Consider the following 16,706-nt stretch of genomic DNA (forward strand, 5'->3'; position numbering starts at 1 on the left):
AGAAATAAATTTCTGCTGTTTATAAGCCACTCAGTTTATGGTATTTTGTTATAGCTGCTGGAATAGACTTATAGCTGCTAGAATAGACTAAAACAGGTGATTTTCCGCTTTAACCAGCTTTCTTAATTAGCCCACCAACTACCAGCTGGGATCTTGTTAGAAAAGAAGGATTTCTACTCACTTGGTTGTCTACACTTCATTCTTTTGTATCTAAAACAGTAGCTAGCACATCAAAGGGGCTTAAATGTTTGTTGAGTGGATTCATTAAAAACAAACAAACAAACAACAATAACAAAAACAAACAAACAAAAAAAACCCCGAAGGAACACAAAACATACAAAAACATACATGCCAAAATCAGGCTTATAAGCAATTGTTAACATTTTCCCCTGTAGTCCCTACTAAATGCCAAACTCTCTTGCCAAATCTTTTGCTCTTCTACTCTTTAAAGTACCCTAACCAACTTACTGTGGATATCAGTAACCTGGCAGTGTCTACCCTTGGTTGCTTCTAATTCACAAACCATGCATCTTCTTTCATATATTTCAATTTTTCCACCTCTCTTCTTTAAGAGACAGATCCATTCATTTATTAACAAACTTCTATTGAGGACATGCAAAAGCAAGGAATGCTGTGTAGGAATAAAAAACAAATAAGCCATCCATTCTACTGTTAAAGAGGCAAAGTCTAGTTGGGGGGTCCCTCAGCATTGGGTGAGAAGTGCTGTGAAGAAGACTGTAGGCTGGAGGGTGAGGAGAAAGTGCCTGCAAGTCAAACTGGAGATCCAGGAAGGGTTCTGAGAAGATGCTTCCTGATATGCCCTAATATCTAGAGATCAGTTATTTTCAGGAATGTGTTACTTTTAGGAGAATTGATGTTTCTTATCATTGAAGCTCAGTCATTAAAAGGTCTGCCACAGCAATGAAGGGATGGCAATTTCAAAACCATGGAAGAATCAGAATAATGAAACAGAGGAGAAAAGATTTCATCTCACTTCCTTTTCACCAACCTCCAACTCACTCAACCTTTCACTGGCTTTTGGTGAAAGAAACTGACTGACTCAAAATTCATCATGACAGAGGTATCTTAAAGAAACTACTGGCCGGGTGCAGTGGCTTATGCCTGTAACCCCAGCACTTTGGGAGGCCGAGGTGGGTGGATCACCTGAGGTCAGGAATTTGAGACCAGCCTGGCCAACATAGTGAAACCCCATCTCTACTAAAAATACAAAAATTAGCCAGGTGTGGTGGCGGGCACCTGTAATCCCAGCTACTCAGGAGACTGAGGCAGGAGAATTGCTTGAACCCAGGAGGTGGAAGTGCAGTGAGCCAAGATTGCGCCATTGCACTCCAGCCTGGGTGACAGAGTGAGACTCCGTCTCAAAAAAAAAAAAAAAAGAAAAAAAAGAAACTACTTAACGTCAATTAGCATTATCTCTGACTGTAAAATAAGGATTTTCCCCATTAGCCACTGTTAATTTTATATTTATTGGAAATGTGTGGAAAAATCATTTATGCTCTCAAATTTTCCATCTGCTGTAAAGCTCATGGATCACCGACACTTCAAAACAATTGGGGGGCACTAAATAACCTTTTTATTTGTCAAGTTCCAACATTTATTAAACAATTATTCTAATTCATTCTAAAATGCACTTTTAAAAAATCAAGGGCTTGGCACAGTGGCTCTCGCCTGTAATCCCAGCATTTTGGGAGGCCAAGGCTGACGCAGGTGGATTGCTTGAACTCAGGTGTTTGAGACCAGCCTGGGCAACATGGCAAAACTCTGGCTCTATAAAGAAAAAAAAATACAAAAATTAGCCAGGTGTGGGGGTGCATGCCTGTAATCCCAGTACGCAGGAGACTGAGGTGGGAAGGCCACTTAAGCCCAGAAGGTCAAGGCTGCAGTGAGCTGTAATGGTACCACTGCACTCCAGCCTGGGCAACAGAATGAGACTCTGTCTCAAAAATAAAATAAAATCAAGTTTGTTTCTTACAGACCTTGGCGTCTTCCAATCACTTGCTGTAGACCTGGCAGGCTTAACGTTTTCACTGCCTAAATAATTTTTAGAATACCTTAACCAACTTTGTTTGCTCATATTTTCTTTTTTATGTGTGCATAAGAGTAATATAAAATAAAACTCTGTGTTTAAATAAATGTAAAAGATCTCTTTCTGGCCAGGCACAGTGCTCACAGCACTTTTGGAAGCCATGGCAGAAGGATCACTGGAGCCCAGGAGTTCAAGGCTGCAGTGAGCCATGATCCAATTACCCCAATTGCAAGTAAATGAAATCTGTAACAACCTAAATAAGCTTGGAAGAAGACCATGAGCCACAGATAACGGTCCCAACTGATACCTTGATTTCAACTAGCTGAGACTGTGGGCAGAGAATCCAGCTAAGCCAACCTCAGGCTTCTAACCTACAGAAATCAAGAGATAATAAATATGTGTTGTTGTTAAGCCACTAAATTTGTGTTCATTTGCTATGTAGTAATAGAAAACAAATACAACAGCATGGGAATTTTTGCCTATTTTGTCTGCTGATATATCTCCAAGACTTAGAACATGACTGGCATATAACAGACACTTAATGAATGTTTATTGATGGAATTCACATGGAATTAATTTAGTCTTAGGAAAATATCACTACATTCTCATTATTTCTCTTATGTTGCTTCAAATCAATAAAAACATCCTATTTTCTTTTTTTTGAGACAGAGTTTCATTCTTGTTGCCCAGGCTGGAGTGCAGTGGCACAATCTCAGCTCACTGCAACCTTCGCCTCCCAGGTTCAAACGATTCTCCTACCTCAGCCTCCCAAGCAGCTGGGATGACAGGCACGCACCAGCACACCTAGCTAATTTTTTTTTGTATTTTCAGTAGAGACGGGGTTTCACCATGGCCAGGGTAGTCTTGAACTCCTGACCTCAGGTGATCTGCCTGCCTGGGCCTCCCAGGGTGCTGGGTTTACAGGCGTGAGCAACCGCGCCCGGCCGAAAACATCCTATTTTCTATAGACAAACACTAGAGCCATGGTTCTTATGATCAGAGATAAGCCATTTGAAGGAAAGCAAGCCTTTACCTACACTCTCTAAAAGACAGAGGCTACAAGGCCCTCTGAGGCTTTTAGATAAGCTCAGTAGTTCAAGTCCCAGCAATCTGCCAAGAAAACTCAAAGGCATCACAATAGCTGTAGCTTTCCTGAACACGGGGGTGCTCTACTTAAAAAGAGTCAGAAGAAAATGTAAACTTACAGTATCAACAAACACAGCAGAGGTTATTTACACTGTAAAAATGACCCTAGTTTTGCAAAAGCTTCCAGCGGTAAACTGTCCTCAAAAATCACTCTCACATGGTATAAGGAAATACTCCAGTCTCTAAAAGTGGTCCAGTCCATTTGCTCATTCAGTAAATAGGTATTGAGCAGCCAGTGTGTGCTAGATGCCAAGGATCAAGTGGTGAGCAAAACAGATGGAGCCCCAAAATTCATTAAGTTTACTACGTAAAGGATGACAAATATGAAACAAATTCATAATCATATAAATAGACATATGTAAGTACAACAGTTGTGGAAGAGAACCAAAGGGAGCTGTAATTTGAATTGTGAGTTCAGAAAAGGCCTGAGGATGAGCAGGAGTTAGCCAGAGAGTCACAGTAATAACCTCAGATAAAATAAAGAAGAGAAAGATCATCTTACAGCATTACCAGTAGCCAATGGACAGGAATGCAAGGCACTTTATTCAGTGGCTCCCCTTGAAAGTTATTCCATGCAACCCAATTCCAGACCACGTGTACTGTTCTGCTCCCAGGAAGACCTCAGAAGAGTCCCAAGAGCTCTTTTAAATACCCAGAAGCCAAAGAAGGGCCATACACACAGAAGTACTTTGAATGTAGTGGTTTTAATCAGGAAGGAACACAGTGCCCTGCACAGTGCACATGCTCGAGACACAGTGGCTGTATTTATTTATTGACTGACTTTAACCCAACTGATGATGCTTGAAGATACCGAGGTTAACACTTCTGCTCCATGAACTACTTATCACTCTTAAAACAGCCCAGTGCTGGGGGCTGGGCTGGGGAATGACCCGTCATAAAACTGTCAGCACATACAGCCCTGTCACAACTTAAGACACACCTGACATACTGTAGATTTGTTTATTGTCTATCTCTTCCCACTAGAATATAAATTTCATGAAAACACGGATTTTCATCTGCTTTGTTCACTCTTATATTCCTGACACCTAGAACAATGTCTGGCATATAGTAAGCACTCAATAAGTATCAGTTCAGTGAATGAATGCTGTCTGACAGATGCCCCTTCATTTACTATTTAGTTTTTACCTTTGGACTACAGTGACAGGCGGAGGCAGAATTGTATTCAGGTGTACAGAGGAAGGGAATTCCTTCCCTAAAGTTCTTCTCCTCTACATGGCAGTGTGCTAGGCTATGGTGTGTGGTTGTTTGCTGGCTCTCTGTAAGAGGATTACATCAGCCCCATCTGTTGCCTAAGGATATGCGGGATCTCATGTAAGCAGAGTACGGCCCCAACACACACACACAAACACACACATCCCAGCAGGACTTTGAGAGCGATAGTGTGGTGGGCTCTGTGTTTTCCTCTCTTGTTTTGCTTATGAGAACAGCTGGCTCCTTATCTGAGCTGCTCCTTCAGCCTGGGCCCCAGACTCAAGACCCCAGCCTACCACAGCTAGCATGTAATGTAAGTGAGAAATAGATGTGTATTATTGTAAGTCACTTAAATTTGGGGGTTGTTACTAGAGCAAAGAAACTAATAAGCCACTCATTAATTCTTTGGGAGAGTGAGAATTAAGGAGAGGCAGAAAATAAGCCAGTCATTAATTTTTTGGGAGAGTGAGAATTAAGGAGAAGCAGAAAAACAAGAAAACATAAGAAAGCTGTCTACAAAAACTTACTAGAGAGGAAATGACAAAGAGGTCTCAAGCTGCAATTTAAGTAAATGGGGAAATGACCCATCTACAAAAATTAATTTATACACAGTCCTTAGGAACAAATCTTTTTACCTATGTCAACATGCCTATACTTTATAAAAATAGTTAAAGAATATTAGGAAATCAAACCTTGAAATGAATTGAAGAAGGCTACAATGTTGGGATGTTTCATCTTTGCCAGAAGAATGACTTCTTCCTTTGAAGCTTCTTTTTCTTGTATGGGCATCTAAATTACATGAAGAGACACAGAAGTCTATAAAGGTAACTTGGTTTCAAGAACATGCTTTCTGCTCGTTTCCATCTCAAATTCTCTAGGATTTCAGTGGCTTTTAATGTCACTTTGAAACCGATCTTTCAATGGCAGGAAACATTTCTAGAATTAGCAGAGTACCCTACATCACATCAATGGTTGGTCGACAATCATCATCAAGAAAATAAATATTTCTGGTGAAGTTTTGCTACATTAAAAGCTGGACTGGTGGTACTGTGTTCATTATCTAGCCATATGGAACCATATTTTAATATCTATCTTTCAGTAGCAAAGGAATTCTTTATAAAAATGCAGCATTCCAGGAGCAATCACTGCTGAGAAGAAACAAATGCAATCTAAAAAAAGAAAATGTGTCATATCCTACAGAAATCAGGCCAATAAAATTTTGTATTAAGATGACTACATTTTTCATTTTCAAATAAAAATTGTCTTGCATGACTTCATTTTGGAAGTATTTGGGTGTACTTCTTGTTCTACTTATCATCTACAGACAATACTTTCCAAGGGGTTTGGTGCCAGTATCAGTGGCCACACCTCGTTTCTACATTTCTTCCTCACTCTTGATACTTTGCTGACTTGTCATTTTTACCCTGACTTCCAGCCCCTGACTGCCCCGCCTTTCTGATGTCCATGGGGCCTCCACCCATTAGAAGTCTTCAACATTGGCCAAATTTTTCATTCTCATTTAAGACTTAAGAATGTTTAAAAAATTAATATTCTCAATTCTAGTTTCCCTACATCTCAGCTGAAGGATCCTTCAGTAAGGATCTTTCTAAGCTTCAGTGTTTCCTGCCCCAATTTAAATTGTATAGTCAGTACATAGGCGTTTCAAAACAAAAACAGCTGAATTACTCCTATCAGCTGGATAGATTTAGCAACTTAAAAAAGTCCTAACTACTATTTATTCAAAAGAATATTATAGGCCGGGCGCGGTGGCTCAAGCCTGTAATCCTAGCACTTTGGGAGGCCGAGACGGGCGGATCACGAGGTCAGGAGATCGAGACCATCCTGGCTAACACGGTGAAACCCCGTCTCTACTAAAAATACAAGAAAATTAGCCGGGCGAGGTGGCGGGCGCCTGTAGTCCCAGCTACTCGGGAGGCTGAGGCAGGAGAATGGCGTGAACCCGGGGGGGCGGAGCTTGCAGTGAGCCGAGATCGCGCCACTGCACTCCAGCCTGGGGCACAGAGCAAGACTCCGTCTCAAAAAAAAAAAAAAAAAAAAAAAAAAAAAAAAAGAATATTATAAACAAAATTAAAAGGCAAACAAAAGGTTAGGTTACAATATTTGTACAATATATGACAAATATATTTATAATAATACAAAAATTGATGGCAAATAATTTTTAAAAAGGCAAACACCCCAACAGAAAAATAGCAAAGTACAAGAATAGTCAACTCAAACAAAAAAAACAAGAGAAATAAAAATGGCTGATAGAAAAAATATTCAATCTCATGCAGTAATCAAAGGAATAAAAACTAAAGCAAAATTTGGCTGGATGTGTGGTAGCTCACGCCTGTAATCCCAGCACTTTGGGAAGCCAAGGCAGGCAGATCATTTGAGGCCAGGAGTTCAAGACCAGCCTGGCCAACACAGCAAAACCCTGTCTCTACTAAAAATACAAAAAAGCAGTCAGGCGTGGTGGCACACACCTGTGGTCCCAGTTACTTGGGAGGCTGAGGCAGGAGAATGTCTTGAACCTGGGAGGTGGAGGCTGCAGTAAGCCAAAATCATGCCACTGTACTCCAGCCTGGGTGACAAAGTAAGACTCCATCTCAAAAAAAAAAAAAAGGAATAAAAACTAAAATGTAATATAGCATGTCATGTACGAAATTGGCAAAGATGAAAAGAATGTCAATAACCACTATTGACCAGAAAGCAGCAAAATGGACACTCATTTATTTCTGGTAAAAGAACACAAATTCATAAAATCCTTCTGGGAAGGCAGTTTTACAATATAATATGAATCTTTAAAATGTTCATTTTTGGGGGGTGTCTGTATCCTGATGAAGAAATGTTCCTTTTTATTAATTTTCTTAAGACAAAGTATTGCTCTATCACCCAAGCTGTAATGCAGTGGCATTGCACCGATCTTGGCTCACTGCAGCCTCTGCCCACTGAGCCCAAGTGATCCTCCCACCTCAGCCTCCTGAGTAGCTGGGACCACAGGCAAGCACCACCATGCCCGGCTAATTTTTTGTATTTTTAGTAGAGATGGGGGGGGTCTCACCATGTTACCCAGGCTGGTCTCGAACTCCTGTCCTCAAGTGATCCAGCTGCCTCAGCCTCCCAAAGTGCTGGGATTACAGGCATGAGGGAAATGTTCCTATTTTTGACTTACTAATTCTTCTAGAAATTTATCCAAAGAAGATAAGAAAAGTGTACAGAAGAGTTCTCATACAAAAGACTTTGTTACAGTGTTTTATTGCTAGTTTTTTGTTGTTGTTGTTACTCTAATAATGCATGCTTGTTTTAAGTCAAATAGAAGTGAATAAGGTAAAAGTGAAACTTCCCTCTTTCTTTCTCATCTAGCCCACAGATGAAAGCCTACAGGTGGTAACTTTACTCTTAATGGCAAAAACGCAATTACTTTTGCGCCAACCTAATACTATGTTCCCTAGGGATAACTGTTGTTAATAGAGCTTTTAAATTCATGCACATATAGGTAAGCATATATACATAGTTTTGCTTAATAAAAATGAATTATACTTTACATATTAAATATTATTGAATCGTAGCCAAAAAACCAACCAAACAATTTAATTATCTGAAAACAGAAAAAGAGTTAAATAAATTACAGGGGCTGTTTTGCTAGGTTTTTCTTTTTCTTTTTTTTTTTTTTTAAAGACAGAGTTCTGCTATGTTGTCTAAGCTGGATTTTAACTCCTGGGGTCAAGGGATCCTCCCAACTCATTCTCCAGAATAGCTGGGACTACAGGCACCATGCCCAGCTAAATTATGTTATTTTTAACCTGCTACCACTTTAATGCTATGCAGTCATTAAAAATAAAGGGAGGCAACGTATTATCATGGAAAGAGCAGAGAAAGACTTCGATGGATCTGCTGAGTACTGTGCATCCTGAAGCTAACTGCTTAACCTCTTTAGCCTCAGCTCTTTCACTTGTACAGTGAGAATAATGGGAGCTACCTTTCAGAGTGGTTGTGAAGATTAAATTGAGTTGATATATATAATAAAACACTTACAATGGTGTGACATACAATGGACACCCTGTAGGTAGTCCCTTTATCATTAGTGTGAACATTTAATATCATTATATGATAACGTTATATAAAAATATTGAATGAGACGACGAAATATTCAAAATATATTACTAATAAAAAAACTGTTATAAAAGAGTATATCCGGGCCGGGCACGGTGGCTCACACCTGTAATCCCAGCACTTTGGGAGGCTGAGGCGGGCAGATCACGAGGTCAGGAGTTCCAGACCAGCCTGGCCAACATAGTGAAACCCTGTCTCTACTAAAAATACAAAAATTAGCTAGACACAGTGCCATGTGCCTGTAGTCCCAGCTACTCAGGAGGCTGAGGCAGGAGAATCGTTTGAACCTGGGAGGCAGAAGCTGCAGTGAGCCAAGACTACGCCACTGCACTCCAGTCTGGGCAACAGAGCGAGACTCCATCTCAAAAAAAAAAGAGTATATCCACCATGACACCAATCATTCTAATAACTTACATATTTATATATTAAAAATAGTCTAGAGAGAAATTCAGCAAAATGTTCATAGTGATTAAGAAAGAGGTTATATGCTATTTTTATTTTCCTCTAAATGGTCTTATTTTCCCCTTTGGTTCCTTTCAAAATTTCTACAATGAACATTTTTATTTTCATAATTGAGGAAAGATAAAACACTTCTATTTGAGCACAGAAGGAAAAGAACATGCTTTATAATGGTAGGATGATAACAGAAAATATTAGCTTTTTGGTACCTGTAAGAAAATAAGCAATTTACTTCTGGGGTCTAGTGTAGGGAGTAGGGAGGCATTAGAGAGAAGAAATAGAAATTTCTCTAGATAAGAAGTAATGAAAAACTACATGAGAGTAGATAGGAAGAAAGAAGTAATAAATGTTAGTATTGTGACAGATGTTACAGGTAAATTCGACAACATAAAGAGATATCGGAAAACAAGAATAATGAGGTCTAATATAAGATTCTACTTATTTATGGCATGGTGACAAGGGTAGTTCATGAGTAAAGTGATGAAAAAATTGGTGCTCTATTACAAAACTATAGTCAATTTTTGATTATACTAAAGAATGGGAGAGATGCTCTGAAATGAAGTAATGTACATTTTTATAGAGATTCACCTCTCAAGTATTTTCTCCTTACATAGAATTAAAATGGTTTTATAATTCCTAAGTATATACCAGCTTTGCAATAGAGCAAGAGGGCCGGAAAGCATCTGTCCAGTGAATCATCTATCCAATAAGAAGTTACTGAATATCTCCTGGCACCAAGCATTATTATTAGGTGCTGTGTGGAATGCCAGCACGAAATTCACATGGACTCAGTCCTCACAGAACATGTTACAGCTAAATAAGGAGGAGAAGGCACAAAATAAACAGCCAAAGCATGTCCAGAAAGAAAGCAGTCAGTACTATAACAGAGGTTCCAATAAAAGTTACGCAAGTTTACAGAGAAAGAGAAATTCTTTAAAGTGGGAGGATTCTGGAGGTATGGTGGAACTCAGCCTTGAACAAGTGGGATCCTGATGCTGGGAGATCAGCAGGCAAGGACCTTGGGAGAAGCAAGCCTGTAACCAAATGCAGAGGCTGGAGTGGGAAAAAAAAAAGTAGGGTATGTGATAGGAGCCGTAATTTTGGAGCAAATCAGAGAGGGTCTCAAAACTTCTCTGAAGAGTGAAACAGTATAAAAACACAAGGCAGACCAGGCACAGTGGCTCACACCTGTAATCCCAGCACTTTGGGAGGCCAAAGCGGGAGGATCACTTGAGGCCAGCCTGGGCAACATAACAAGATCCTGTCTCTAAAAAAAATTCAAAATTACCTGGGTGTGGTGGCGCATGCTTGCAGTCCTAGCTACTCAGGAGGCTGAGGCAGGAGGATGGCTTGTTCGAGGTTACAGTGAGCTATGATGATGCCACTGCACTCCTGCCTGGGCAACAGAATGAAACCCTGTCTCAAAAAAAAAAAAAGAAGAAAGAAAGAAAGAAAAAATGCACAAGGCAGGCCAGGCGCAGTGGCTCACGCCTGTAATCCCAGCACTTTGGGAGGCTGAGATGGGCGGATCACGAGGTCAGGAAATTGAGACCATCCTGGCTAACACAATGAAACCCCATCTCTACTGAAAATACAGAAAATTAGCCAGACGTGATGGGAGGTGCCTGTAGTCCCAGCTACTCAGGAGGCTGAGGCAGGAGAATGGTGTGAACCTGGGAGGCAGATCTTACAGTGAGCCAAGATTGCGCCACTGCACTCCAGCCTGGGCGACAGAGCGAGACTCCGTCTCAAAAGAAAAAAAAAAAAAATGCACCAGGCAAACCCCACTTTCTACCTCAATAATAACAATCTGTGTCTCTTTTTCTTTGTACATATATGAACATATTTGTAGGTATACATATATATGGAGAATATATATATTTTTACAAAGATTATATCATTCTACACTTACTATTTTCTCAAACATTGCGAACATTGAAATTTTCCCCATGTCAATGCTTTACCTACAACATGATTTCTAATAGCCACCTAGTTTTTTATAAATTACTTAACAAATTACCTACAGTTGGACATTTGTTTTCTAACTTTATCTGTGGGGTTTTTCTTTGAATAAACTCCTAATTTCTTAGTTTTCTAATGAGTTTCAAATTTTTGTATGATGACTTCATACATGGATTTTAACTTTTTATTGACTTAATAAAAGGTTAACACCATTAAGTCAATACTTGCAAATATTTTTGGCACCTTTTCAGTTTTCTTTGAATTTATTTATAGTGTTTGTTTTGACATACAAACGTTTTCTATTTTTATGTAGTCAAACCTAGGCAACTCTTTCTTTACAGCCTCTGTCCCAGTGAAGGTTTAGGGGCATGGCTGGAGCACTATCAAAATTGGGCTGGAGCCACTTGAAGGATCCAAGTGATCCAGGCCCTCGACAAAAGGACTGAAGCAAATTCAAGGAAGGGGAAGAGTCAACAGTATTCACCAAATAATTGAATGTGGAGAAGGAATAAGCTCACAAATGATCCCAAGGTTTTGAGGCTGGCAGCCATAAGGACATTGATGACATTAATACAGCGCAGCACATAGGAGGTGAAGTGGGTCTGCTTACAACAAGGAAGAATTGCTATTAATACTTGTTTTTGGGTACAATTGTGATACCTAGCCTCCAAGGTGGTCTCAATGATCATCATCCTAAATTCTTGATGCACAGGATCTCCAAGATAATAAATGTTTATTCTTTAAGCCACTAAGTTTGGGATAATATGTTACACAGCAATAGATTAATAACACAGATATTGGCCAGGCGAGGTGGCTCACGCCTGTAATCCCAGCACTTTGGGAGGCTGAGACAGGTGGATCATGAGGTCGGGAGATGGAGACCATCCTGGCTAACATGGTGAAATCCTGTCTCTACTAAAAATACAAAAAAATTAGCCAGGCGTGGTGGCGAGCACCTATAGTCCCAGCTACTTGGGAGGCTGAGGCAGGAGAATGGCGTGAACCTGGGAGGTGGAGCTTGCAGTGAGCCAAGATCGCACCACTGCACTCCAGCCTGGGCGACACAGCGAGACTCCATCTCAAAATAATAATAATAATAATAATAATAATAATAATAATAACACAGATATTACCTGAAGTTATCTAGCTGGCAGAAGAAATGCAGAACTAGGGTACTGAATGATGTCAGGGGTAGAGACAGAGATTTAAGAGTGATCTACTTAGTGGTAAACACTGAAGTGGGGCAGTTTAGGTGACAATGGACAGAAAGAGAAGGTCAGAAAAGGACACATGGTTGAGGACATATAGAGGGTGAAGAGAGAGATAAGCCTGAGGGAGAGCAGTCAGATAAACAAAAGAGAGTGAGCAGAATAATGTCACGGAAGGAAGCTAGACTAGAATAAGAGGACATTATTATGAATATGCCATGGATTCACAAAAGAGACCTATATTGGGAAATAAATCATTATCCCTGGAAGCCAGTTATCTACTCTTGAGCTTTAAGTTTGGGTAGGTTTTCTTGAAATTTTTTTGTGGTAAAATAAAATTTATATCATTTTAACCAAATTTTTAAGTATACAATTCAATGGCATTAAGTATATTCACATGGTGTAACTTGGGTAGTGCATTTTGCACACGATTTGTATGGAACTTTTTATGCTACTCTCATTTATAAATTCTCTAGAAGCTGACCAACAAGACTTGCCTTAAAATTAATTCTAGCAAACAATGGACATTATTGTCCCAATATATTTCGAAATGAACGTATCACTAAAGAGGGTGACATAAACACTAAGGTGGATTTAGCAAAAATGATTAATTTTTAATTAACTATATTTATTTTCCAAAATCATTAGACCAACAATTACACATGGTTTTCCTCTATTCATTCAGTGCACTCAATAAATTTGTTTAGCATCTATTATGTGTCAGGAACTGTTCTGCATACTGAGGAAGACAAGCAATAAACAAATGAATAATTAAGACAGCAAAGTAATTACAGAGCATTATGCTAGTAAGAAAATAAGCCAGGCCAGGAGCAGTGGCTCACGCCTGTAATCTCAGCACTTTGGGAGGCTGAGGCAGGCAGATCACTTGAGTTCAGGAATTCAAGACCAGCCTGGGCAACATGGTGAAACTCCATCTCTACTAAAAATACAAAAAATTAGCCAGGCGTGGTGGCATGCACCTGTAGTCCAGCTACTCGGGAGGCTGAGGTGGGAGAATTGCTTGAACCCTGGAGGTGGAGGCTACAGTGAGCTGAGATCATGCCACTGTACTCTAGCCTAAGTGACAGAGCGAGATTCCCCCTACAAAAAAAAAAAAAAAGAAAAAGAAAAGAAAGAAAAACAAACAAAAAAGAAACCAGAAACCAGGGTGGTGTGATAAGGTGATAAGCTGTGATTGTGGCTGGGGAGCTACATTAGCTAGGATGTTTGCAGAAAACCCCTTGTTGAGGACCTGAATAAGGAGAGAGGAAGTGCACCACAGAGAAAAGTCAGGGCAACACAGGAGGCTGGCATCTCATAGGGTCTTTCAGGGCACCCTAAGGAGGGCCATAGGAGCCACAGAGAGGTGATCTTATTTCTTTTCTATTTTCATTAAAAAAAAATTTTTTTTTGTAGGCAACTATGTTGCCCAGGCTATCTTGAACTCCTGGCTTCACACAATCCTTCCACTTTGGCCGTCAAAAGTGCTGCGATTATAGGGGTGAGCCACTGTGTCCAGCCTCTTTTTAAAAACAAGATCATTGGTTGTGTTTGAACAACGGACTTAGAAGGTTGAATTAACAAAAATCAATTATGGCTTAAAATTCGTAATTATAAAAAATAAAAATTTCCTTTTTATGTTGGATTAAAAGCCAGCTGAATATCCCACTGAAAATTAACAGATATTTGAACTTCTTAACTTTACCTTTTCAAAATTGATCTCTTTTATGACACAGTGCTTGCTATCTGATTTCCCTTTAGCTAAGTATGCTTTCCCAAAGGCACCTTGCCCAATGGCCTTAATCACATCGTACTTATCCATGGTCTCCAATGGGGTGAGGTTCCTGGAATTAGAGTAATGTAAATTTATCATACATGTCTCATAAAGACTAACAAAGTCAGAAAATTGATGACTAAAGTGTAAAAGAACTCACTTTGATAAAACTTTCCTCCCAGCCTTGCCAAGACAGAGACAAATAACTTTCCTTGTGGCCACAGATAACAACTGAAATGAGACAGAGTTTCTTGGTCAGACATGGGTCGTAGCTCAGCTTTGATACAATTTTGCCCTGTGTTCCTGGGTAAGTCACTTAACCTGGCAAAACTGCACTTTCCTAATTTCTAAAATGGAATAACAATATCTGTTTTGCAAGTTTGTTCTGAGAATGAAGGATACTATATAGCCAGTGCTTGGCACCTTTATAAAGCAGGAATGTCCTTAGGCTTGTGTACTTTTCACAGTCCAGCCTTTCTTAATGGGGACGTACTGCCCCCTAGGGGGAATTTTGGAAATATATGGGGGTGGGGAAGCTGTTTCCCCGAGATTCAGAGGCAAGAGATTGACAGGTGGTTGGGGCCTGAGATGCTAGGATTCTGCGATCCGAGAGACAGTCCCGCACAATAAAGGATTACCCTACGGCCCTACAATCTTGTAGAGTCTTCCTATACACTCATGTGTGCGGAAAAATCCGTTTGTAATTATCTGTGGCTAGAATCAAACTCTATTTTACATCGAAATGCTAAGTATTTTTGCAGTTTTAATGAACACTGATTTTTTTTTTTTTCCCGAGGAATGCAACTACATGTAAATCAAGGCTTGATTGCACTTTGTTTGGTTTGGAGGTTTACCAAGAATTGTTCACCATTTGGGAAAATCACGCCCTTCACTGGCCACGCTGCCCCTGGTCCCGGAGACCTAACAATCTGCATTTGCTGCCGTCACGTTCAGGCGACTGCCCAGGCGCGGCTACTGGCGCTTCTCTACTTTTGCCAAGGGTAGTAGTGTCAAGCATTTTCAGATTGAAATATGTACTTTCTTACTTATTGCTTTCCTTCTGTTTCCTCTTTATGCTACAGTTAGGGCATAATACAGTTTTGTTGCTGTTGTTGCTGTTGTTGTTAATGGGGTGAGCGGGGGGTTGTTTTCGAATAATTTCATGTCAGGGTAGGAAGTGGGTACAATTAGATTGCAGTGGGCTGGGAACCAGCTCCGCAGCCAGGAGAGGCTGCAGACACCGGAGGACCGGGTTCTGAGAGAAACGCATACAGACTAGGGGCCGGGGGTGACCAGCTGGGAACTGAGGGCCCGCGACCCGCCCGCCCAAGTGGCACCAGAGGGTGGAAGCCCCCAAGTTAGGAAAATTCCTTCTCGCCTAGGGCCGCCCCTGGAGGCGGCCGCGGGTGGGTGGCAAGACGCTTACCGCGACCCGCGCTCAGCGTGCGGAGCGTTGCCATAGAGACCGACGCGCCCAGGACGCTAGGCCTTTTCTGGGCCGCCCCCGCCGCCCCAGGCAGAGACTCTATCCCTTTCCCCCACCCTGCCCGGTTCCTGAAGCCCTGTGGCGGCTCCAGGCAAGGACTAAGGGCGGCCTCTGCAGCATACCTGCTCCGCCGGCTCCGCGGGGCCAACTAAGCGTCTCAGAAGGATCCGGGTTCCCGGGGCCGCTGCGCCTCCCCGCGGCCGGGCGGAGCCGCGCAAGGAAACGCGGGCGGGGCGCAAGGCTGGAATGGCCTGGGGACCCGTCCACACAGTCCACCGCGAGGCAGGGTCAGGCGCCAGGGAGTTTGGAGACCCGACAGAGCCAGCCCCACACCGTCCCGTTGCCTTGGGTCGGGATTGCTTTGCGTTGCACTCTACAGTAGCGCTCCCCGCTCTTGCTTACGGTGCACCAGACGCTTCGCAAACGTTCTCTTTTCTTTACAACCCCGCAAGGCAGTAGTCTCCTAGTTTTACAAATAAGCTAAACTAAGACAGGAAGAGTGTTTCTTGTACAAGATCTCAAATATTGCCAAGAGGTGGACGTGAGACTGGAACCGCTTCCTACTCTTTGGGCCACAGCGGCGGCCTGCCAAAGACTTTCTAACGCAACCGGCGCTGCCCAAGCGTCTGCACGCACGCCCCCTCCCTATCCCACCCTGCCCCATTCTGGATTCGCACATCAAGCAGCTAAAACGTTTAAGTAGTTGAAAAAAATGTATTTTCCAGCAATTGTAAATAGTGACGCAAGTAAAATATATCCAATTGAATCTAAACACTACAGTGATATGGTACCCTCCATCGTCCATCACACACATGCAAAAGCCCACAAAAAAGCTATTTAAAAAATCATAAGTTTACATCACTACTTTTCCTTCTTAAAATCATCTCTCCGCCATCCCCTCCCCGTCCCTGCCACAAAAAATTTCCTCTTCTTATAAGCACTATAGTCAAATTGGATTAGGACTGAACCAAAGGCCTCATTTTGATCTCATTGCATCTTTAAAGTCTCTATCTCCGAATACAGTCTCATTGTGAGTTACTGGTGTTAGATTTCAATATGTGAATTGGGAGTGACCGGGGCAGGGGCGAATGCAGCCCATAACAGGAGTCCAAAAGTTGTTTAGGAGTTGGAACAGCCAATGTTAGTTTCTTTGGCAGTGAAATTCCCTCAAAATATTAGCAAGTATATGATCTACTTGTTTTTGTTTAATTTCATGTGTCAGTGACCACACCCACATTTCTTCCCTAGAATTCTTAGACATGCTTTATTAAATCATATCTTCATTCTACTTTCCTC

At 41.3% G+C, this 16,706-nt stretch overlaps 1 protein-coding gene across 1 annotated transcript in view; it reads right to left on the reverse strand.

Moving 5' to 3' along the window:
• Positions 1-15,587, reverse strand: part of NEK5 (NIMA related kinase 5) — a 99,118-nt gene extending 83,531 nt beyond the window's left edge. Inside the window, exons 1-4 of the mRNA XM_045377172.3 lie at positions 15,533-15,587; positions 14,085-14,155; positions 13,856-13,994; positions 5,098-5,194 (exon numbers count right to left, since the gene is read on the reverse strand). Coding sequence (XP_045233107.2) covers positions 5,098-5,194; positions 13,856-13,972 — 214 coding nt within the window. The 5' untranslated portion in view covers positions 13,973-13,994; positions 14,085-14,155; positions 15,533-15,587. The remainder of the gene's footprint in view (positions 1-5,097; positions 5,195-13,855; positions 13,995-14,084; positions 14,156-15,532) is intronic.
• Positions 15,588-16,706: the final 1,119 nt, after the last annotated feature.

The sequence above is a fragment of the Macaca fascicularis genome, chromosome 17 (assembly GCF_037993035.2).
Source record: "Macaca fascicularis isolate 582-1 chromosome 17, T2T-MFA8v1.1".
Lineage (NCBI taxonomy): Eukaryota > Metazoa > Chordata > Mammalia > Primates > Cercopithecidae > Macaca > Macaca fascicularis.